We start from the raw sequence: 19,984 nt of genomic DNA on the forward strand, positions 1-19,984 counted from the left end.
GTTGATAAATTATGGAAAGAAGTCTAGGAGTGGGAATGTTGCTGATGTAGCCTGGAGTTACCTCCCAGAGTCCAGCCTCTGGTCTCAGCCTCTTCTTTACTAAAGCTGATTCAGATCTGTTGGACCACCTCCTGCTAGACTGTCTTAAAGGACGTGGAAAGCAGTCTTGTGATGATCTGATTTGGCCTCTCTTTATAGTCTATATGCCGTCCCTCGGGCTCATTAAGTTTGTACCAGTGAGCTCTGACCCGTGTGAGGTCTTAACTGCATCTGCTTCGTTGTCTCAGAGTGGAGTTTGACGAGGTCCCCTAAAATTGAATCTGCTGAGAAATGATGGTATTCTGTATCACGATTGGTTCACGTGATGAACCTCTCTTCCAGATAGTTGTTCAGGGCTGGTTTGGGTGAATTTGTTAATTTCTGTTCATTTCATTGAGAAAAAGGCAGTTACAGTCTGACCCGACCTTACTTTTTCCACCTTCAGTCCAGAGTTGGATGTGTTCATATGACTTCAGTTGAAGTCTTTTATCCCCTTTCATTATACTTCACATTGTCCTTTTCCACATTTTTTAGTTTCTTGTGAATAGCCATTTGTTATTGTACATTTCCGCTGAGGACAGAAGATGGTTGTCCTAAAATGACATAAAGCAAAGTTTGGGGCCAAGTTGATTTATATCCCTGTGTTCTTAATCTAAGCAATATAAACTGCATTTCTGCACAGTGATGTTGAAACGGGTACAAATAATAGGAATAGAATGTACTTCTCCTTAAATTTATGCAGTTCAAAAATCGCTTCACATATGTATTGATCCAAAAGAAGAACAAGGTATAGTTCCTTCTCAAAGTCTCTACTGACTTTGGGCTTTATTTGTTTTTTATTTTCTAACCCTCTAGATGGTTGGGTAGATGGTTTATTTGAGATTTTTCTTGTTCCTTGAGGTGGGCCTGCATCGCTTCTGTTGGGGTCTCTAGTGGGTGCCTTTGTGCGGGGGTGTCCCTCTGCAGGCTCTGTGTGCCCAGAGGCTTCCGTGGGAGTGCCGAAACTGACGGAAACCCCAGACCTGCCTCTGCTCTGGTTTGCTGGCAGCGGTCGCCTTGTAGGAGGTTAGGCTGGAGGTGGAGCTCTGTGTTCACAGCCAGGTGCATCTGCGGCTTGTCCTCTGCTTCGTGACTGTCACTGGCTCTGGAGGGGATAGGGCCTGTTCCCACTTGGTTCGAGCAGAAGTTCTGAAGGTTGGGTCTGAGCTGGCTCCGTCCCCTTGAAGTGTGTTCCCTGCCTGATTGGCACAAGCCTCCTTTCCCAGGAGGGGAGCCGTGCCTGGGCGAGAGGGGCTGGATGGGCATTTGGCGTTGGCCTGGGTACAAACTGTGGATGTCTTACCAGAGACAGAAGTCATGGCTGCTCTGAGGTGCTGCCACTGATAGCTGTTTCCATCCTGCTTAGACATCTCTTTAGGTGTGAGTTTTCCCAGCTGAGCTTTCTCCTCATCTGGAGCAGCCATCACCCCAGTTGAGCGGTTGTAGGCTTGGATTGGAGTGCGTGCTGAAGCTGTCACAGGAACACAGTCAGCCACCCATGCAGCTTTAATTCCCTCTCTCCCCCTGGCTTAGGAGAAAGCAGGCATGTGTTGTGGCTCCTTGTGAACGGAGTCCAGGCTGCTCACAGGCCTCCTGTTAGTCCCAGCGACCCTCCAGGCAGACTTGTTTCTCAGTGTCAGACCTTTGGACAAGACCTTTGCGTGGTTTGTGGCTCAGACCACCCCCTCCCTCGAGAGGACGTCAGCCTGTGTGGTCCCTCTTCTTCCGAGTCGCCTCTGAGGAGCACCGCTTCAGACCTGATCTCTTCCCATGCCTTTTTATCGAGGTCTGTGTTTACATCTTCTAGTTCTGCTACAGTTGGTTTTCCCTGAAGATTGTTTCACATGTAGACATATTTTTGATGTGTTCTGCATCCTCCTCCTTTGCCATTTGGATTTCTTATCCCTGGGTTAGTGTTGTTTCGTTCGTATTCTGTAGTTTGTGTATTTGTCAACTTAGGTTAATTTTTTTAGGTATTTGTCTATTGCATCTAATTTGTCAAATGTATTGGTGTATCTTTATATAATATTCTTGTAACTTAAAATTTCAGTGAGGTTTTCACTAATTATCATTTATCAATAATGATAATTTTTTTTCTCTTTGGTCAATCTTGATAACAGTGTATCAGTTTTATTGATCTTATCAAATATCAATTTTCTTTAACTTTGTTAATTTTCTCTATTCTATTTTCAAATTTTGTTTTTTATTTATTTCATTCCTAATATTTTCCTTAGATTTTGTTTGGTTGTCTTTTTTCCTAGATTCTTGAAATAGAAATAAAAAGCATTGATAATTCAATATTTTCTTTTTTCTAACATATTCATTTCTGTCTATAAATTTTCTGCTAAGCCCTTCTTCAGCTTTATACCACAAGTCTTGGTCTGTGTTTTTTTAAAAATTCATGAGTTACTTAATGCTTTTTAATTTAATTTCCAGGGAGTTGGATATTTTCTAGGTATTCTTTTGTGATCAGTTTCTAGCTTAACTCCGTTGTGGTCAGAAAACTTATTCTGAGGTGTTCAGTTTTTTAAGTCCTATTGAAGTTTTCTTTATGATCTGGCATTGGCTCATTTTCATAAATGTTTGTTAATTGTAATGCTTAGACTTTCTATATCTTTACTTTTTACTTTTATTTGTCCTATTATGTATTGAGAAAAAAAGTCTCATGATTTTGGATTTGCTTTTCAGTTCTGTCAATTTTTATTTTAAATATTTTGAAGCTGCATGTTTGGATGCATATATATTTGGGTATGTGCTGTCTTTCTGTTTGGTTATTTTCTTTATCATTATCAGCTGTCCTTTGTCTCTAGAAATATCTCAAGTTTTAGAATTTTGTGTTAGAATAATTACACTCATTTTGAAGATTGGTATAGGAATATTTTTGAATTCTTTTACTTTCAACTTTCTATTGGTTTTCTTTATAAAATGTGTTTCTCGTTTCATTCTTTTACAAGTGGTTGACCAGTTTTCCCAGCACCACTTGTTAAAGAGATTGTCTTTTTTCCATTGTATATCCTTGCCTCCTTTGTCAAAGATAAGGTGTCCATAGGTTCGTGGATTTATCTCTGGGCTTTCTATTCTGTTCCATTGATCTATATTTCTGTCTTTGTGCCAGTACCATACTGTCTTGATGACTGTGGCTCTGTAGTAGAGTCTGAAGTCAGGCAGATTGATTCCTCCAGTTCCATTCTTCTTTCTCAAGATTACTTTGGCTATTCGAGGTTTTTTGTATTTCCATACAAATTGTGAAATTATTTGTTCTAGTTCTGTGAAAAATACCATTGGTAGCTTGATAGGGATTGCATTGAATCTATAGATTGCTTTGGGTAGAATAGCCATTTTGACAATATTGATTCTTCCAATCCATGAACACGGTATGTTTCTCCAACTGTTTGTGTCCTCTTTGATTTCTTTCATCAATGTTTTATAGTTTTCTGTGTATAGGTCTTTTGTTTCTTTAGGTAGATATACTCCTAAGTATTTTATTCTTTTTGTTGCAATGGTGAATGGTATTGTTTCCTTAATTTCTCTTTCTGTTTTTTCATTGTTAGTGTATAGGAATGCAAGGGATTTCTGTGTGTTAATTTTATATCCTGCAACTTTACTATATTCATTGATTAGCTCTAGTAATTTTCTGGTAGAGTCTTTAGGGTTTTCTATGTAGAGGATCATGTCATCTATGGCTGATTCATATCAATGTATGACAAAACCCACTGGAAAAAAAAAAGATACAGAAAATGTGTTTCTCATAAATAGTGTATCATTTGATTTTTTATTTCTATTCATGAGACAATCTTACTTTTTTGTAATGTATAATTTAATCAATTCTTATAATAACTAATTCTGTTTTTTAATGAGCCTGATTGATTTTTAGTAGAATGTTTATTTTTCATGACTACTCTGTGTAACAATATGCATCTGTGACTTAGCTTTATTAATATAGATAAATGCTTGCCACTTTTCTATGACCTTTAATTCCATATAGCCATACTTGCCTTTGCATCATTATTGTGCTGCATTATCATGCTCCATATGATGTTATAATTAAGACTGATTTTAAGATCTGTATTTATATATGTTTAACCTTTCTGGTGTCCTCCCAGTGTTTCCATTGTCTCATTTCTGCTGGGATTATTTTTTTCTGTCTGGAGAATTTCCCTTATCTTCATTTAGTGCAGATCTATTGAAAACAAGTTTTGTTTTTTTTTTCCATTTTTAAGTGATTTTTTTTCTCTATATCTAACAGAGTTCTAGGTTACAGCTATTTTCTGTAGCACTTTAAGGTTTTTATTGCATCATATTCTAGTTTATGTCATCCCTATTGAGAAATTGCCTGCTGGTTTATTGTTGCTTTTTTGTAAGTGATACATCATTTTTCTCTGGATAATTTATAATTTTTCTTTGTTATTGGTTTTCAGTGACTTTTACTTTGATGTCCTTAGATTAGTTTTCTGCTTGTATTATCTTGAATCATTCTATTTGGTATATAGTTATTACATTGAATCTTTAAATTTGTATTTTTCTTTCAATATTATTTTGCTTTATTTTGATCCTTTGAATATCCTCTTTTATAATTAAGTGTGTTTTGAATTCTTTTCATGTTAAGTTTAAAAAGTTAAGTAAAATTTAAAATCCTGGATTTTCAAAAATTCTTTACATTGGTTTTCGTAACATTAGAAAATAATCTTTGATAATATGTATTTTTTTACCTAAAAAATTAGTTACTTTTATCAGTTGAAATCATGAATAATGGGTATAATAATGATTAATTTTTCTGTATATGATGTATAATTAAAATCATTGCTATTTATATTAGAATATAAAAAGCTTCTTTATGAGGCAGGAGTTTACTTTTTCTGAGTTTCACTTGTTGCAAAGCTCCTATGCATGACAGTCTGAATAAATCCTTTTTGACATTAATAATGAATTCTTTGCAATTATTGATATGTTTTTAATTCCAGGTTTTACCAGGTCATTCTGTGTTTAAGTGTTACATCTTAAATACTAGCACAATAAACACTTTGAAACTGATAAATTTTGAAGTAGAGAATAATTAAGCATTTCCATTTTCGTCATCGATAATCAAACATTTCAGAAAATTTGATAATATGAAACATATAGTTTATGTTAAAACTGTATCCCTGGAGAAGGTAATGGCAACCCACTTCAGTAAGTATTCTTGCCTGGAAAATCCCATGGACAGAGAGCTCATGGGGTCGCAAAGAGTCGTATACAACTGTGCCCATATTAAATATAAGTAGATATTCTTTCGATGCTTCAGAATCTTAGGATTGTCTTAATAAGTATTATTTATCCTTATTTGCCTAAGTGCTGACTGATTAGTATAGCATTCTTCTTAATGGTCTTTTGGGTAGCCTCACTGTTGCTGTCTTTTGGACTGTATTGAAAAGCCTGTAGTAAAAACTATTTAGAAGTACTAAAAAATTGTATTTTTTAATGTCATGTAGCAAAATACTGAATATTCAGACCAGCTAATTATGTCATTTTAAAAAACAGGACCACGTTATGTGATACAAATAGGTGACAAAATTATCGACTATAATGAAGAGTTTCGCCTGTTTTTGTCAACAAGAAGCCCAAATCCCTTTATTCCACCGGATGCAGCTTCCATTGTCACTGAGGTTAACTTTACTACAACAAGAAGTGGATTACGAGGACAGGTATATGTGGACAATCATAATTTGCCTTAGAAATCTTAGAAATCTTCTTTGTATACTCATGAAATACTGAGTGAGAAGCTATTTCGTTAAACTGATTAGCATTTAAACTCATGATTTTGAAAATATACTTGGAAATTAGCAACACATTTGGGTTTATTTCATTTTCCTTTAGTGTTAGAATTATATATTTGTTGCTAATGTCAAATTGCTACTTCTTTCAGTAAAACTTTATTTTACAGTTTACTTATATTTGTTATAGAGTTTGAGAAATGGAAGGATCATAAACGTTAAGATTAGTAACTATTTTTTTTAATTGTGAAAACTGAAGTTTAAATGTTAAAGTTGCATTTAGTTGACTTATTCAGCTAGTTGCATATCTTTGATTCCACATCCAACACTGTTTTTTACCAGAACATTTCTATGTTTGAACTCTCTTTTTCTGTGTATAGCTCATTACAGTTTATAATTATTGCATGAACTGCAAAATAATTTTAATGTAGAGACTTTTACTTACACACTCAGTTACTGATTTTATTTCCTTTTTAAAAATATCCTGTTGATTTTTTAGTATCATCCTGTTTTTTTACTCACTTAACAGTAGTATATATTTTTTCTTTTGATTCAAATGGTAGCATATATATTTGCTGTGATTTTTTATTTACTTTATTGTAATTTTTAAAGTTCTCCTTCTAAATATTTTTCTTACCATACTGGTGACTCACTGTATATTTTCATCAACAGTGTCTTTTGATAGCCTTGATGATTCTTGTCATAAATATAACCAAGTCCAAGTTACTCAATAGTTGGCAGAATTTGACAGAATGGCTTCCTCTACATAAAAGATCTCCACCACAATTGCTAAAAAGGACTATTTAGGTCTTAATTTAATGAGAACTAATTGAACATGTTTATACAATAGATTTTAAATTAGCATATTTTATGACATGCAAATGTCATTCCCTATTTTACAGTTTTAAATTTAAGAATTTGACATAATACTCTTCAACAACTTTATTAAGACTTAACTCATATATCATATGATTGACCCCTTGAAAGTTTACATTTCAGTGTTTTTTTTTTTTTTTTAGTGGAATTTCTGGGTCTTATGATATCAGTGTCTCATGGTAACAATGCTTGCCTGGTAGTTCGGGCAGTAAAGAATCCACCTGTAATGTGGGAGACCGCAATTCAATTATTGGGTTGGGAGGGAATCCCCTGGAGAAGGAATAGGCTACCCACTGCAGTATTCTTGGGCTTCTTTAGTGGCTCAGCTGGTAAAGAATCTGCCTGCAGGGCGGGAGACCTGGGTTCAGTTTCTGGGTTGAGAAGATGCCCTGGAGAGGGAACAGCTACCCACTCCAGTGTTCTGGCCTGGAGAACTCCATGGACTGTGTATAGTCTATGGGGTCGGAAAGAGTCGGACATGAATGAGTGACTTTCACTATGGTAACAATATGTTTAAATTTTTGAGGAATAGAAAAAAATTTCCAAAGTAGCTGCACAATTTTAGTTTCCTACTAGTAGTATATGATGGTTTCTCTTTTTACACATAGTTACAACATTTATTATTATTCACTTTTTTAATTGTAGCCATCTTAATAGGTATGATATGGTATCTCATTGTGATTTTGATTTTAAGTAAGATATCTCTTTATTTCTTTTTGTGACTAATTACCATGAAAAATGTTAGCTTCTCTAGTTTTTATATATAATCTAAGAACTGAATATTAGATGCTGATGTGTTAAGAGATGCAATTTCTTATAGCTGTTTTATAACATGTAACATTTTATCAGTTAGCTTCACTATTCACTTTGCCTCTTTTGTCAGAAATAATTGTGGAGGTGTCTCATATGTTTAACTAGAAAGAATGAAGTGTACAGAGTAGTATATTTGTAATATCCAATCAAACATAAGGTCTGTTTGTGGGAAGTTTTCACTTTGGTTTGTCTTCCTGGACCTTTGTTGTTAGAATAACCTTGGGCTTTTTTTTTTATAAAGCTTTTGGCATTAACTATTCAACATGAGAAACCTGATTTAGAGGAACAGAAAACAAAACTATTACAACAAGAAGAAGATAAGAAAATACAGTTAGCTAAGCTTGAAGAATCTCTTCTAGAGGTAAAATTTAGTTATTCAGGATGTTGATCATATTACATTATTTTGATAATAGTCAAATGCTGTTTTTTTAAAGGTTATAATACCTTCAGCATGTTTTTGATTGTATCAGAAGAATATCAATATATATGTTAAAATCAAAATTCAAACAGAAAAAGGGTAGATATCTTGGAATATGAGACTTGGGAGTAATGTTTAAGACAAGTGATTTTTAACTTTTATACTGTATTTCATTAATGTTTAATTATATACTCAGAACAACATTCAAAAGTAGCATGAGATTATGATTTGATCTCTAACTTTAAGTGGTTTTTTATTTTTATTAAATTGATAAAATTAATATAAATACAATGCTTTAGTGATACAGTATCATCTAGTGATTTGCAATATCTTTTGATATACAAGGCTGTAAAATATTGAAACTCTTTTAAAAGTACGTAAGTTCCCATAAACATCATCAAATTAATAGTAGTTAACTTCGACTTCCTTTAATTGATCATTTTAGTATATATAATAATGTTCATATTATTTTATTAATTTTTCTACAGACACTTGCCACATCTCAAGGTAATATTTTGGAAAATAAAGATTTGATTGAATCTTTGAATCAGACAAAAGCAAGCAGTGCACTTATTCAGGAGTCACTTAAAGAATCTTACAAACTCCAAATTTCTCTTGACCAAGTAAATATTTTCTTCTTTGTGATCTTATATTGTTTTCTTAAATGTTCATGTTAATATGATAAAAATTATAGTATGATGACTGCAAAAAAGAAAGCTATTCAAAAATATCAGGTCCTTGGGTCTAATTCTTGTTATTATGGAAAAGGTGATAGATGTTGAGGGTATCAAGGGTAAAGAGTGCTGGTCATTGTCCCCTGCTGAGTACCACTGATTTCTGGCACGTTATCTAGAGATGTAGGGAAGGCCAGATGGTGCAGTGGTAAAGAATCAGCCTGCTAATGCAGGAGATGCAAGAGACGCAGGTTCAGTCTCTGGGTTGGGAAGATCCTCTGAAGGAGGAAATGGCAACCCACTTCAGTATTCTTGCCTGGAGGATTCCTTGGACAGAGAAGCCTGGTGAGCTACAGTCCATGGGATCGCAAAGAGTCAGACATGACTGAGCACGCATGCACACTAGAGTTCTCAGTTCAGTTCAGTTCAGTTGCCTAGGCGTGTCTGACTCTTTGTGACCCCATGAACCGCAGCACACCAGGCCTCCCTGTCCATCACCAACTCCCGGAGTCCACCTAAACCCTTGTCCATTGAGTTGGTGATGCCATCCAACCATCTCATCCTCTGTCATCCCCTTCTCCTCTTGCCCTCAATCTTTCCCAGCATCAGGGTCTTTTCCAGTGAGTCAGCTCTTCGCATCAGGTGGCCAAAGTACTGGAGTTTCAGCTTCAGCATCAGTCCTTCCAATGAACACCCAGGACTGATCTCCTTTAGGATGGACTGGTTAGATCTCCTTGCTGTCCAAGGGACTCTCAAGAGTCTTCTCCAACACCGCAGTTCAAAAGCATCAATTCTTCAGTGCTCAGCTTTCTTTATTGTCCAACTCTCACATCCATACATGACCACTGGAAAAACCATAGCCTTGACTAGACAGACCTTTGCTATAAATTTGTACTGAAATTGAAACTGAATGTTTTTCTTGTTTAGTGACTATTAAAGAGCATCTTTGCCATTCCTGAAACTTTTCTTAAGGCAAATTAAGTATATCAATAAAAGAGTTAAAAGTTATTTTTCCATTAAAAACATCTTTCCTCCCTTTTCATCCTCTACCCTATGAATGTAATGACTGAACTCTTTTCTTAAATAGTTAATATATAGTTAAAATAAATAGTTAAAATCCTTTTTATTTTATTATTTTAACATTTCCTAGAGCAAAATTTCAACCCTGTATCAGTATATCTTTTTTTCTCCCAAATTTGATGACAGAGATTTGGTGAAGAAAAGCAATAAAGATTAATGTTACTGTGAATTCTCAGTCTCCAACCTGAGTTGGACCCTTAACTGACATCCTTTAATTCTTTCCTATTTCCTTGAATGACTTTTCCAAATTTTATTTTAGGTGTTTTTCAGTTCTTGCTCAAATTCCGCCGTACATAGATTTCTTTCTTCCCTTAAGAAAGAGCTCTGTTGAAACCAGAATTAGAACAGGCGTACAGCCTCTTTTCAAACTGGTCACCCCACCTTCTCCACCATTACTGAAAATTGGCAGATGGCATAACTGTCATTATCTCCCAAAAGTATTTTGAACTTTCTGTGCCTTCTCTTTCTGAACAGACATCCCTGAGTCACACACATAATTTTGCCAATATCATATCTGTAATCCTGTTTCTTTGATCAGAGTGGCATAGACAACTTTCTCAGAGTTCTGTTCGTAACCTCAAAGCCATTTAATCCTATGATCATTTCATGTTTATCATCCTTTACCTTCAGTCAGAATGAAAGCCCTTGTGCTTATTGGTTCCTTTTATGCTTATGCTGAACATGCCGGGTGCTCTGTTACCTTAATGCGGCCCCTCGGTTGCAGGCTGCTTCTCTGCCTCTGCATCCATCACTGTTCTGTTGGTGCCAGTCCCACATGCTACATTCATTGTTCTGACTTTCCTCACTGCGGGGATGGCTGTAGTGCCATGCTGTCTCATGTGACCTAGTGACCTCTGATCAGGATCACACCTGTTTACCATTTTGTCTCACCCTAATGCAAGTGTTTACCTCTTTCTGCTATTACAAGTCTTCTTGGTCTTCATTAAAACCAACCCTTGTACTACTCTACTCAGGAGTAGAGATGTATTTAGAATACACTGATGTAGTTTCATAAAAGTATAAAACAAATGTATTATCTTAGGATTTAAAAAAGTATAAAAATGTAAAAATATGAAAGCTGGATTATGATGTTTGAGTTATAGAATTCTGTGATTCATCTTTATTCGTTGCCTGTATGTTGACAGAGTAAGGATGTGGCTAGGTTTGTGCATAGGAGTCTGCAGGTGGCAGTAAGCACTGGTACTAAGGTGTTATCCCTCCCACCCCCGCCCCAATTGTTCCACAGGAACGGGATGCCTATCTCCCTCTGGCTGAGAGTGCCAGCAAGATGTACTTCATTATCTCTGACTTGTCCAAGATTAACAACATGTATCGCTTTAGCTTGGCTTCATTTCTCCGACTTTTCCAGCGAGCTCTGCAAAACAAACAGGTATGCTGGTGGTTACCCCATAGCTGAGACTGAATAAGGGAGATCACTTTATTAGGCGCTAAATTTATAATAATTTCTTGAGTGAAGCTGCTTAGAATTACATTTCACAAGACCATATATAACACCTTTAAACTATATTTAAAAGAGACTGGTTCCTTAGTTGCGTTTTGTGTTTTTAACAGACTGTCCCAGTGTGGCAGCCCTCTTAATGGAAATGATTTATGAGTATAAATTAATAAATGATTATGTTCTAAGATGATCATAAAAAACCCTGGATACTTCAGGAAGATCAGAAATTAACCACATAATCTCATTACCTGGGGAAAGCAACATTTAAAATTTCATTATTTACCCTTGTTGTTTGGGGGCTTCCCCTTTGGCTCACCAATAAAGAACCTGCCTGCCAATTCAGGAGACACCGGCGACCCGGGTTTGACCCCCTGGGGTTGGGAAGATGCCCTGAAGGAGGGCATGGCAAAGCAGACCAGAATTCTTGCCTGGAGAATTCCATGGATGGAGGAGCCTGATGGGCTACAGTCCATGCGGTCACAAAGAGTCAGACACGACGGAGCAACTGAGCACGCACATGTTGTTTGAGACTGTAGTATGTTACAGGTATCGTTCTAGAAAATGGAAGTACAGGAATATACACTCTTTTATCAAGTTTGTATTCTAATGGAGGGAATATGTTAAAAAATACACATAAGTTTATTCAAAAGGTATAATACTGTGCTTTAAAAATACGTTGTACACAATTTTCATGTCCATAAATATAAACCTACACAATGTTTTTGAGAACTTTTGAGGCTGTGTGTGTGTGTGTGTGTGTGTGTATGTCTATGTTAGTTGCTCAGTCGTGTCCAACTCTCTGCAATCCCCAGAGCCTACCAGGCTCCTCTGTCTGTGGGATTCTCCAGGCAAGAACACTGGACTGGGTTGCCATTTCCTTCTCCAAAAGAAACTACAGAAAGAAAGAAAGTGAAGTTGCTCAGTCGTGTCTGACTCTCTGTGACCCCCTGGACTGTAGGCTACCAGGCTCCTCCATCCATGGAATTCGCCAGGCAAGAGTACTAGAGTGGGTCGCCATTTCCGTCTCCTTTGAGGCTGTACCCTTCTTTATTTAACTACCTCCTATGGAGTGTTCTGCTCATCTCTGCTGAAGATGTTTTCACACTCGAACTTGGCAGATTAAACAGTGTTTCTTTTATGCTCATCGATTCTGTGGGGAATTTGGTCAGGGCCCGGCAGGGCTGGCTTGCTGTTGCTCCACAAGGCCTGCGGCGTGGCTGGGAGGAACTGAGAGGGGAGTGGGTTCAGAGAGGCCCACTGGTGGGCCTGGGGCAGTGGACCTGATGGCGGGCTGCTGACTGCGGCACTTCTCCGTGAGGCTTGGTTTCCTCACAGTGCAGAGGAGGTGAGTTTCTCATATTACACACTGAGATATCAGACATGTATTCCAGTGAAAAAGGCAGAAGCTGAATTGTGTTTTATAACCCAGCCTTGGGTCATTTCTGCTCTATTCTTTTGGTTGAAGCAGTCAAAACCTGCCCAGATTTAAGAAGGGGAAAGGGACTTCACCTCCTGACAGAATGTCAAAGAATTTGGGGATGTGTTTAAAATAGCTAGACACTTAATAGGGTTGTTTTTCCCTATTTTTTGTTTCTCTGATTATTTTCCTAGTTAACTTCCAAGACTTGGGTAGTTGGGGCAAAAATGCATATATGTAAGTCTTTAGACAAATAGTGTCTATTCATTTTTTGGAAATACATGCTGTTGGTGTATTAATACAACAACAGGGACCTTTTCCCATCATTCCTTATTCAGATGGTTAAGAATCTGCCTGCAATACAAGAGAACCAGGTTCAATCCCAGGGTTGGGAAGATCCCTTGGAAAAGGGCATGGCAACCCACTCCAGTATTCATGCCTGGAGAATCCCATGGACAGAGGAGCCTGGCAGGCTACAGTTTATAGGGTTGCACAAAGTTGGACACGACTGAATGACTAACACTTTCACTAAGCAAAAATGGATATTATATATCTTTTAATAATTAGCCTATTAGGTAATTGAAAAATATTTCACTATGTTTGAAAGTCTTTAGTCATATGTAAGATAAAATCACTTGTAGAAAAGATATCAGATTATTTGTGTTTTTTCTTTGGTGAATTATTATTTTTTTATATTCTGTTGTATTACTATTTTGAAATTTGATTTATAAGAGATTCTTTTATATTAAGGACATTAAATCTTTGTCATATGTTGCTAAAATTTTGGGCTTATTGTTTGCTTTTTAACTTATTTCAATAATATTTTTTATGAAACCAAATTCATCGAATTTTTTTTATAGTTTTTATCTTTGATATAATACTAGTATAAGTGTTTTTAACATTATATTTTGGGTGCAAATAATTGATTCTTTTAGATAAGTTAGGGAGCAAAATTTCATATCCAGGTAGGTTTACCTAAGTCTGTCTTTCTGAGGAAAGATTATTATTCATTCAATTAATATTTACTTCAAACTTACCATATGGCAGGCATTTTCTAGGTGTATGGGTGATATACTGGAGCATAAATCAAGAAAAAGTATTGTCTTCATTGGAAGGGGCTAATTAATATTTTCATGAATAAATTATTTCAGAAAATCTTTATTTGAGTACAGTGATTAAGGTTTACTAATGTCTTTTCCACTAAAATAACTCATCTAAAGTTCTTATATTCAGATTTGAAATAAATGACAGCTGACAAAGAACTTATATTTTGGAGGTAGGCGTTGTTAGTAAAATCTATTGTATCACTCCTGGGAGATAAGATAAGCATTTATCCCACATATATTCATAATGTCCTTTTGACAAAAAGTAGGTTTCAAGTTGCATGGTTGGGCTGCAGAATACTTGTGTGTTAAAAATTTTTGAATTTTAATTGTTAACTTTAGTTATACCATTTATAATACTGTGTTGGTAGAAGATGTTTACAAAAAAAAAACAGAAGCGTAAAGTTTCTGAGAGCTTGTTCATGACATATTGATCTTATTTCAAATTTACTGTGTCAACAAGTAAAACTAAAGAGTCATTTATATTATACATCTTTTGCATTAATAATTTTGTATAAAACTTGAGATTATATAGTAACAAGTTCATTTAAAATTGATTTTTAACTTTTAATAAAAAGGTGTTTATGTTAAAATTCAGTGATTATATGACATATAAGAATTGAAAAATACATTACAAAGTCTAAACTTAATAAAAATACTGATTATTGTATACTGTTTAGAAAAGCTTATAGCTTGGTATTTTGTCAGTGACAATAATTCTGAGATAAGATGGCCAGTGAATAACATTTACCTTTGCATGTGTGTGTGTGTATTTGCACCTGTGTGTTTAGGTGGGCATTTGAGTTTATTTTAAAAAGTAATATAATCTTAAATTTTGTTTTCCATTGTTTTGAAAATCTACTCTGTCTTGTAGGTACTATATTCTGTCTCACCTTAGCTTGTTTTTTTAGTGGATCCAAGTTTTAATTTCACATATCATCTTTGTTCCTAAATAGTAAAATTAACAAGAGTGTTTGTGATGTGAACTGTGAATAATGAGCTATCTTTAGTTAGAACATGCTACTAACCAGAAGCTTGAAACCAAGGCCAGAAACCTATGTTTGATATATTTGAGTACCAGGTCACAATGGGTTTCTCCTAATTTAACACATTTTATTTCTCATTCTGGGTGTACTTCTCTAAATATTTTGCTAGTTTTTTTTTTTCCTTGTTTGTTATCATCATAAGAAAGTAAGCAAATTTTGTCTAAATGTTATACCAGGATTGAATTTTACAAGGCATGTATTCTCCAAATGTACCCTGAATAAAGTGAGATGTAACACTCATATTACAGTTAGGGAAAAGGCCAGCTTTTATACCATCCCTGCCCACTATTCCTACCCCAAGCCATTTTTCATTAATCAAATAAAGTAGCCATTAATGATATTTTTCAAATCATGGCAATCAAAAATAGGTAAAAAACTAAAACTGTGTATGAATTTTGACACCAAAAATTGCGAATTCATGAAAGATGAGCAAGATTTAAAATTATTTAGATTCTTATGCTGGGGATAAGAAAATTCTTTATAGTATGGTTCTGGTCATACTGTTTTGAGACTGGATTGGTAATTATAATACAGGTCATTAAATGAGTTTAACCCAGATTGATGTAGTGTTTTTAATGCCCGTAGAAAATTAAAAGTGGTAGGTCGAATTCAATTCATATTGTAATTGATTATAGTTTTCACTTATTGAAAGCTTTAACTCTATACATTAAAAAATGCATCAGTTTTTTATTGTGTTAATTTAGAAGTTTAGTACATTTATTTGTTTAGTCCCTTGAGTCTGACTGATGGATATAATTGCTCCAGAATCAGTTTTGAGTGTGGAAGAACAGTTTATAAGCAGGATTAAACTGTGAGGTACCTTTTAAGTGTTCATGAGTTTCCTAATGGTTTCTCAATTTTCAAATTGTCATCTGCAGGATTCTGAAAATACAGAACAGAGGATTAAATCTCTTATCAACTCATTAAAACATATGGTTTATGAATATATATGTCGTTGTTTATTTAAGGTAAGAAATACTGTGTTTTTCACTTATAAAATGAACCTGAACCTTTATTTAATACAGTATTAGGTTAAATTATATTAAATTGTACGTAACCCTTTACCTACTGGCAAGGTATTAGAATTGACATTTCTGACATAGTCAGGATATAGTAGGGAGAAAGGTGGCAGCCACACCAGCTGGCTTAGCCCTGCACTTGTCGGTGACCACCGAAAGAGGGGGTGAGGGTGGGTTAGGTAGATCATCTTCCAGCAGATGTTTCTCGGTCTTAGTACTCAGGACATTTTGGGCCACATAGTTATTTGTTGTGGGGGGTCGTTTTGTGCATGTTATGGTATTAATGCCACCTCTGGCCTCTACCTTCTGGTGCCGTTAGCACTCCCTTTCCCCATTATGACAATCAAAAATATCTCGACACTGCTGGATGTCCCCTGGGCTAGGGAACAAAATTTTCTATTCCCTGCATTACAAGTAAACTAATACATGATTCTGTGTTTTGAAGGAAATCTGTCACAGACATCTTCAAATTGCAAGGCACCCAGAGGAATAAACAATGAAACATTTTTAGAAATTTTAGAATATTATAGAAAGTACAGAAGGTTTTCATGTAGGACTATTTTATTAAAAAAAAAATCAGTCCTTGGGAATAGCTTGAGACATGATTTTAAAAAAAGCACTTTGTAAAGGCAGTTAACTATGAGAGAGAAATAGAGTTACTATGGTCCAATTATATAGACTTCTTCAAAGATCTTGAAAAAGATATACTTTTTATATTCTTCAGCATGAGATAGTAGTTTTTATGATTAGAGTGAGTTTATTGAAGATGTTTACTTTAGACAGAGAATAAACCCTTCGAAGAGTTTATTGACAAGGAATGTTATTGGAAATTCAAAGAATTATAGTTGAGCATTTCTGCAGAATTCATTCGCTAATGAGAATTGTGGATATATATATATATATTTGAAAAGTGTCATAGTTAACTGTCATTCTAAAAATCAGCCATTCAGCCTTCAATTTTAGTTTGTATAAAAGGAGGAATTGTAAGAGAATAATCTCAAAACCCGTTTTGTCACTGGTTATGATCCTAGATATAAGGATGATATGTCAGTAACTTCATTGGTTATAGGTTCATGACATATTTAAACATTTTTGTAATTCATTGTCTCATATAAAACTTTGTAAAATTTAATTACACAAAATTTAAAAACATTTTCAGAAAATGTTTCAAATTTAATGAGCAACATAGAAGAATCTTTAAACACTTATTTTACTCTCCTCCAGTTCAGTTCTTCATTAGAGTAAATCACTTTAAGGTTTGATATGTCCTTATAGTCTGTTTCTTCTCTTTTCATATTCATATATGCAAATATACACACACACACACACATATATACCAAAGGGTGGCTCAGCTGATAAAGAATCTGTCTGCCAGTGCAGGAGATGTAAGAGACACACAGGTTCAATCCCTGGGTCAGGAAGATCCTTTGGAGAAGGAAGTGGCAAACTGCTCCAGTATTCTTGGCCAGGAAATTTCCATGGACAGAAGAGCCTGGTGGGCTACAGTCCATGGAGTTGCAAAGAGTTAGACATGACTGAGCATGTGCCCCCCCACCCCCCACATATATATATATATATATATATATACACAACACATCTTTATCCGTTCCTCCTTGGATGGACACTTAGGATGCTTCCATGTCTTGGCTATTGTAAATAATGATGCAGTGAGCATAGAGAAGCATATATCTTTTCAAATTAGTGTTTTTATTTTTTTTTTTTGAAAAATACCCCCAAAGTGCAATTGTACTATGCTATGACAGTTCTATTTTTTAGCTTTTGAAGAACCTCCATACTGTTTTCCATAGTGGCTGTACTAATTTACAATCCTACCAACAGTGTGGGTTCTGTTTTCTCCACATCCTTGTGAACCCTTGTTATTTGTTGTCTTTTTGATCATAGCCATTCTGGACAGATGCCAGGTAGTATCTCTTTGCGGTTTTAATTAGTCTTTCCTCAGTGACTAGTGATGTTGAACATCTTTTCATGTGTCTATTGATCATTTGTTTGTCTTCTTTGGAAAAATGTCTATTTACATCATCTGTCCATTTTTTAAATAACAATTTACAATTATTATGTCTGCTCATCAGATTGATCCCTTTATCATTATGGTGGTATAGAACTTACCTACTATGCAGGAGACATAAGAGATGCGGGTTTGATCCCTGGGTTGGGAATATCCCCTGGAGGAGAACATGGCAACCTACTCCAGTATTCTTGCCTGGAGAATCCCATGGACTGAGGAGCCTGGCGGGCTACAGTCCATAGCATCATGAAGAGCTGGACATGACTGAAGAGACTTATTAGCATGCACACACAATATCTCTTTATGTCTCTTGTTACAGTCTTTATTTTAAAGTCTGTAAAATTATGTTTTAAAGATAGCTCAGCTTTCTTTTCATTTTCATGGAGTAGATATTCTATTTCCTCAATGTAGTCCATTTGTCTTTCGTTCTTGAGTCTCTTGTAGGCAGCATATATATGGCCCTTGTTTTTTTATTCATTCAGCTACTCTACAGCCTTTAATTGGAGCATTTAGTCTACTTACATTTAAAGTAATTATAGTTTTGCCAAGAGAATGCACTAGTCATAGCAAATACCCTCTTCCAACAACACAAGAGAAGACTCTGCACATGGACATCACCAGATGCTCAGTACCAAAATCAGATTGATTATATTCTTTGAAGCCAAAGATGGAGAAACTCTATACAGTAGCAAAAACAAGACTTGGAGCTGACTGTGGCTCACATCATCAGCTTCTTATTGCAAAATTCAGGCTCAAATTGAAGAAAGTAGGGAAAACCACTAGGCCATTCAGGTATGACCTAAATCAAATCCCTTATGATTATACAGTGGAAGTGACAAATAGATTCAAGGGATTAGATCTGGTAGACAGAGTGCCTGAAGTAGACAGAGTGCCTGTCCAGTGTTATGGACAGAGGTTCATAACATTGTACAGGAGGTGGTGACCAAAAGCATCCCCAAGTAATAGAAAGGCAAGAAGGCAAAGTGGTTGTCTTAGGAGGCCTCACAAATAGCCGAGAAAAGAAGAGAAGTGAAAGGCAAAGGAGAAAAGCAAAGATATACTAAACTGAATTCAGAGTTCCAGAGAATAATAGAGAGACAAGAAAACTTTCTTAAGTGAACAATGCAAAGAAATAGAGGAAAACAATAGAATGGGGTAGACTAGAGATCTCTTTAAGAAAATTGGAGATACTAAGGAAACTTTTCATGCAAAGGACAAAAATGGCAAGGACTTAACAGAAGCGGAAGAGATTAAGAAGAGGTGGTAAGAATATACAGAAGAAGTATACAAGAAAGCTCTTAATAACCCAGATAACCATGATGGTCTGGTCACTTACCTAGAGCCAGGCATACTGGAGTATGAAGTCAAGTGGGCCTTAGGAAGCATTACTATGAACAAAGCTAGTGGAGGTGATGGATTACCAGCTGTGATGTTTCAAATCCTAAAAGATGATGCTGTTAAAGTGCTGCACTCATGATGCCAGCAAATTTAGAAAACTCAGCAGTGGCCACAGGATGGGAAAGGTCAATTTTCATTTCAATTCCAAAGGAAGGAAATGCCAAAGAATGTTCAAATTACCATGCAAATGCACTCATTTCACATGCCAGCAAGATTATGCTCAAAATCCTTCAAGCTAGGTTTAAGGAGTACATGAACTGAAAGCTTCAAGATGTTCAAGCTGGATTTAGAAAAGTCAGAGGAACGAGAGATCAAATTGCCAACATCTGTTGGATCATAGAAAAAGCTATAAAATTCACTTTAATGGCAGAAGGTGAAGAGGAACTAAATAGCCACTTGATTAAGGTGAAAGAGGAGAGTGAAAAAGCTGGCTTTGAACTCAACATTAAAAAAATGAAGATGATGGCATCTGGTTCTATCACTTCATGGCAAATAGATGGTGAAAAAGTGGAAACAGTGTCACATTTCATTTTCTTGGGCCCCAAAATCAATTTGGATGGTAACTGCAGCCATGAAATTAAAGTATGCTTCCTCCTTGGAAGAAATGCTATGACAAGCTAGACAGTGTATTAAAAAACAGAGACATCATTTTGCCAACAAAGCTCCTATAGTCAAAGCTATGGTTTTTCCAGTAGTCATGTATCAATATGAGAGTTGGACTGTAAAGAAAGCTGAGCACCGAAGAATTGATGCTTTTGAACTGTGGTGTTGAAGAAGTCTCCCGAGAGTCCCTTGGACTGCAAGGAGATCCAACCAATCAATTGTAA

General features: G+C 35.6%; 1 protein-coding gene across 1 annotated transcript in view; it reads left to right on the forward strand.

The window, feature by feature from the left end:
- Window positions 1-19,984, forward strand: part of DYNC2H1 (dynein cytoplasmic 2 heavy chain 1) — a 396,980-nt gene that overhangs the window by 179,184 nt on the left and 197,812 nt on the right. Inside the window, exons 66-70 of the mRNA XM_065944250.1 lie at window positions 5,596-5,759; window positions 7,759-7,878; window positions 8,424-8,558; window positions 10,936-11,079; window positions 15,593-15,682. Coding sequence (XP_065800322.1) covers window positions 5,596-5,759; window positions 7,759-7,878; window positions 8,424-8,558; window positions 10,936-11,079; window positions 15,593-15,682 — 653 coding nt within the window. The remainder of the gene's footprint in view (window positions 1-5,595; window positions 5,760-7,758; window positions 7,879-8,423; window positions 8,559-10,935; window positions 11,080-15,592; window positions 15,683-19,984) is intronic.

Source organism: Muntiacus reevesi, chromosome 9, assembly GCF_963930625.1.
Source record: "Muntiacus reevesi chromosome 9, mMunRee1.1, whole genome shotgun sequence".
Lineage (NCBI taxonomy): Eukaryota > Metazoa > Chordata > Mammalia > Artiodactyla > Cervidae > Muntiacus > Muntiacus reevesi.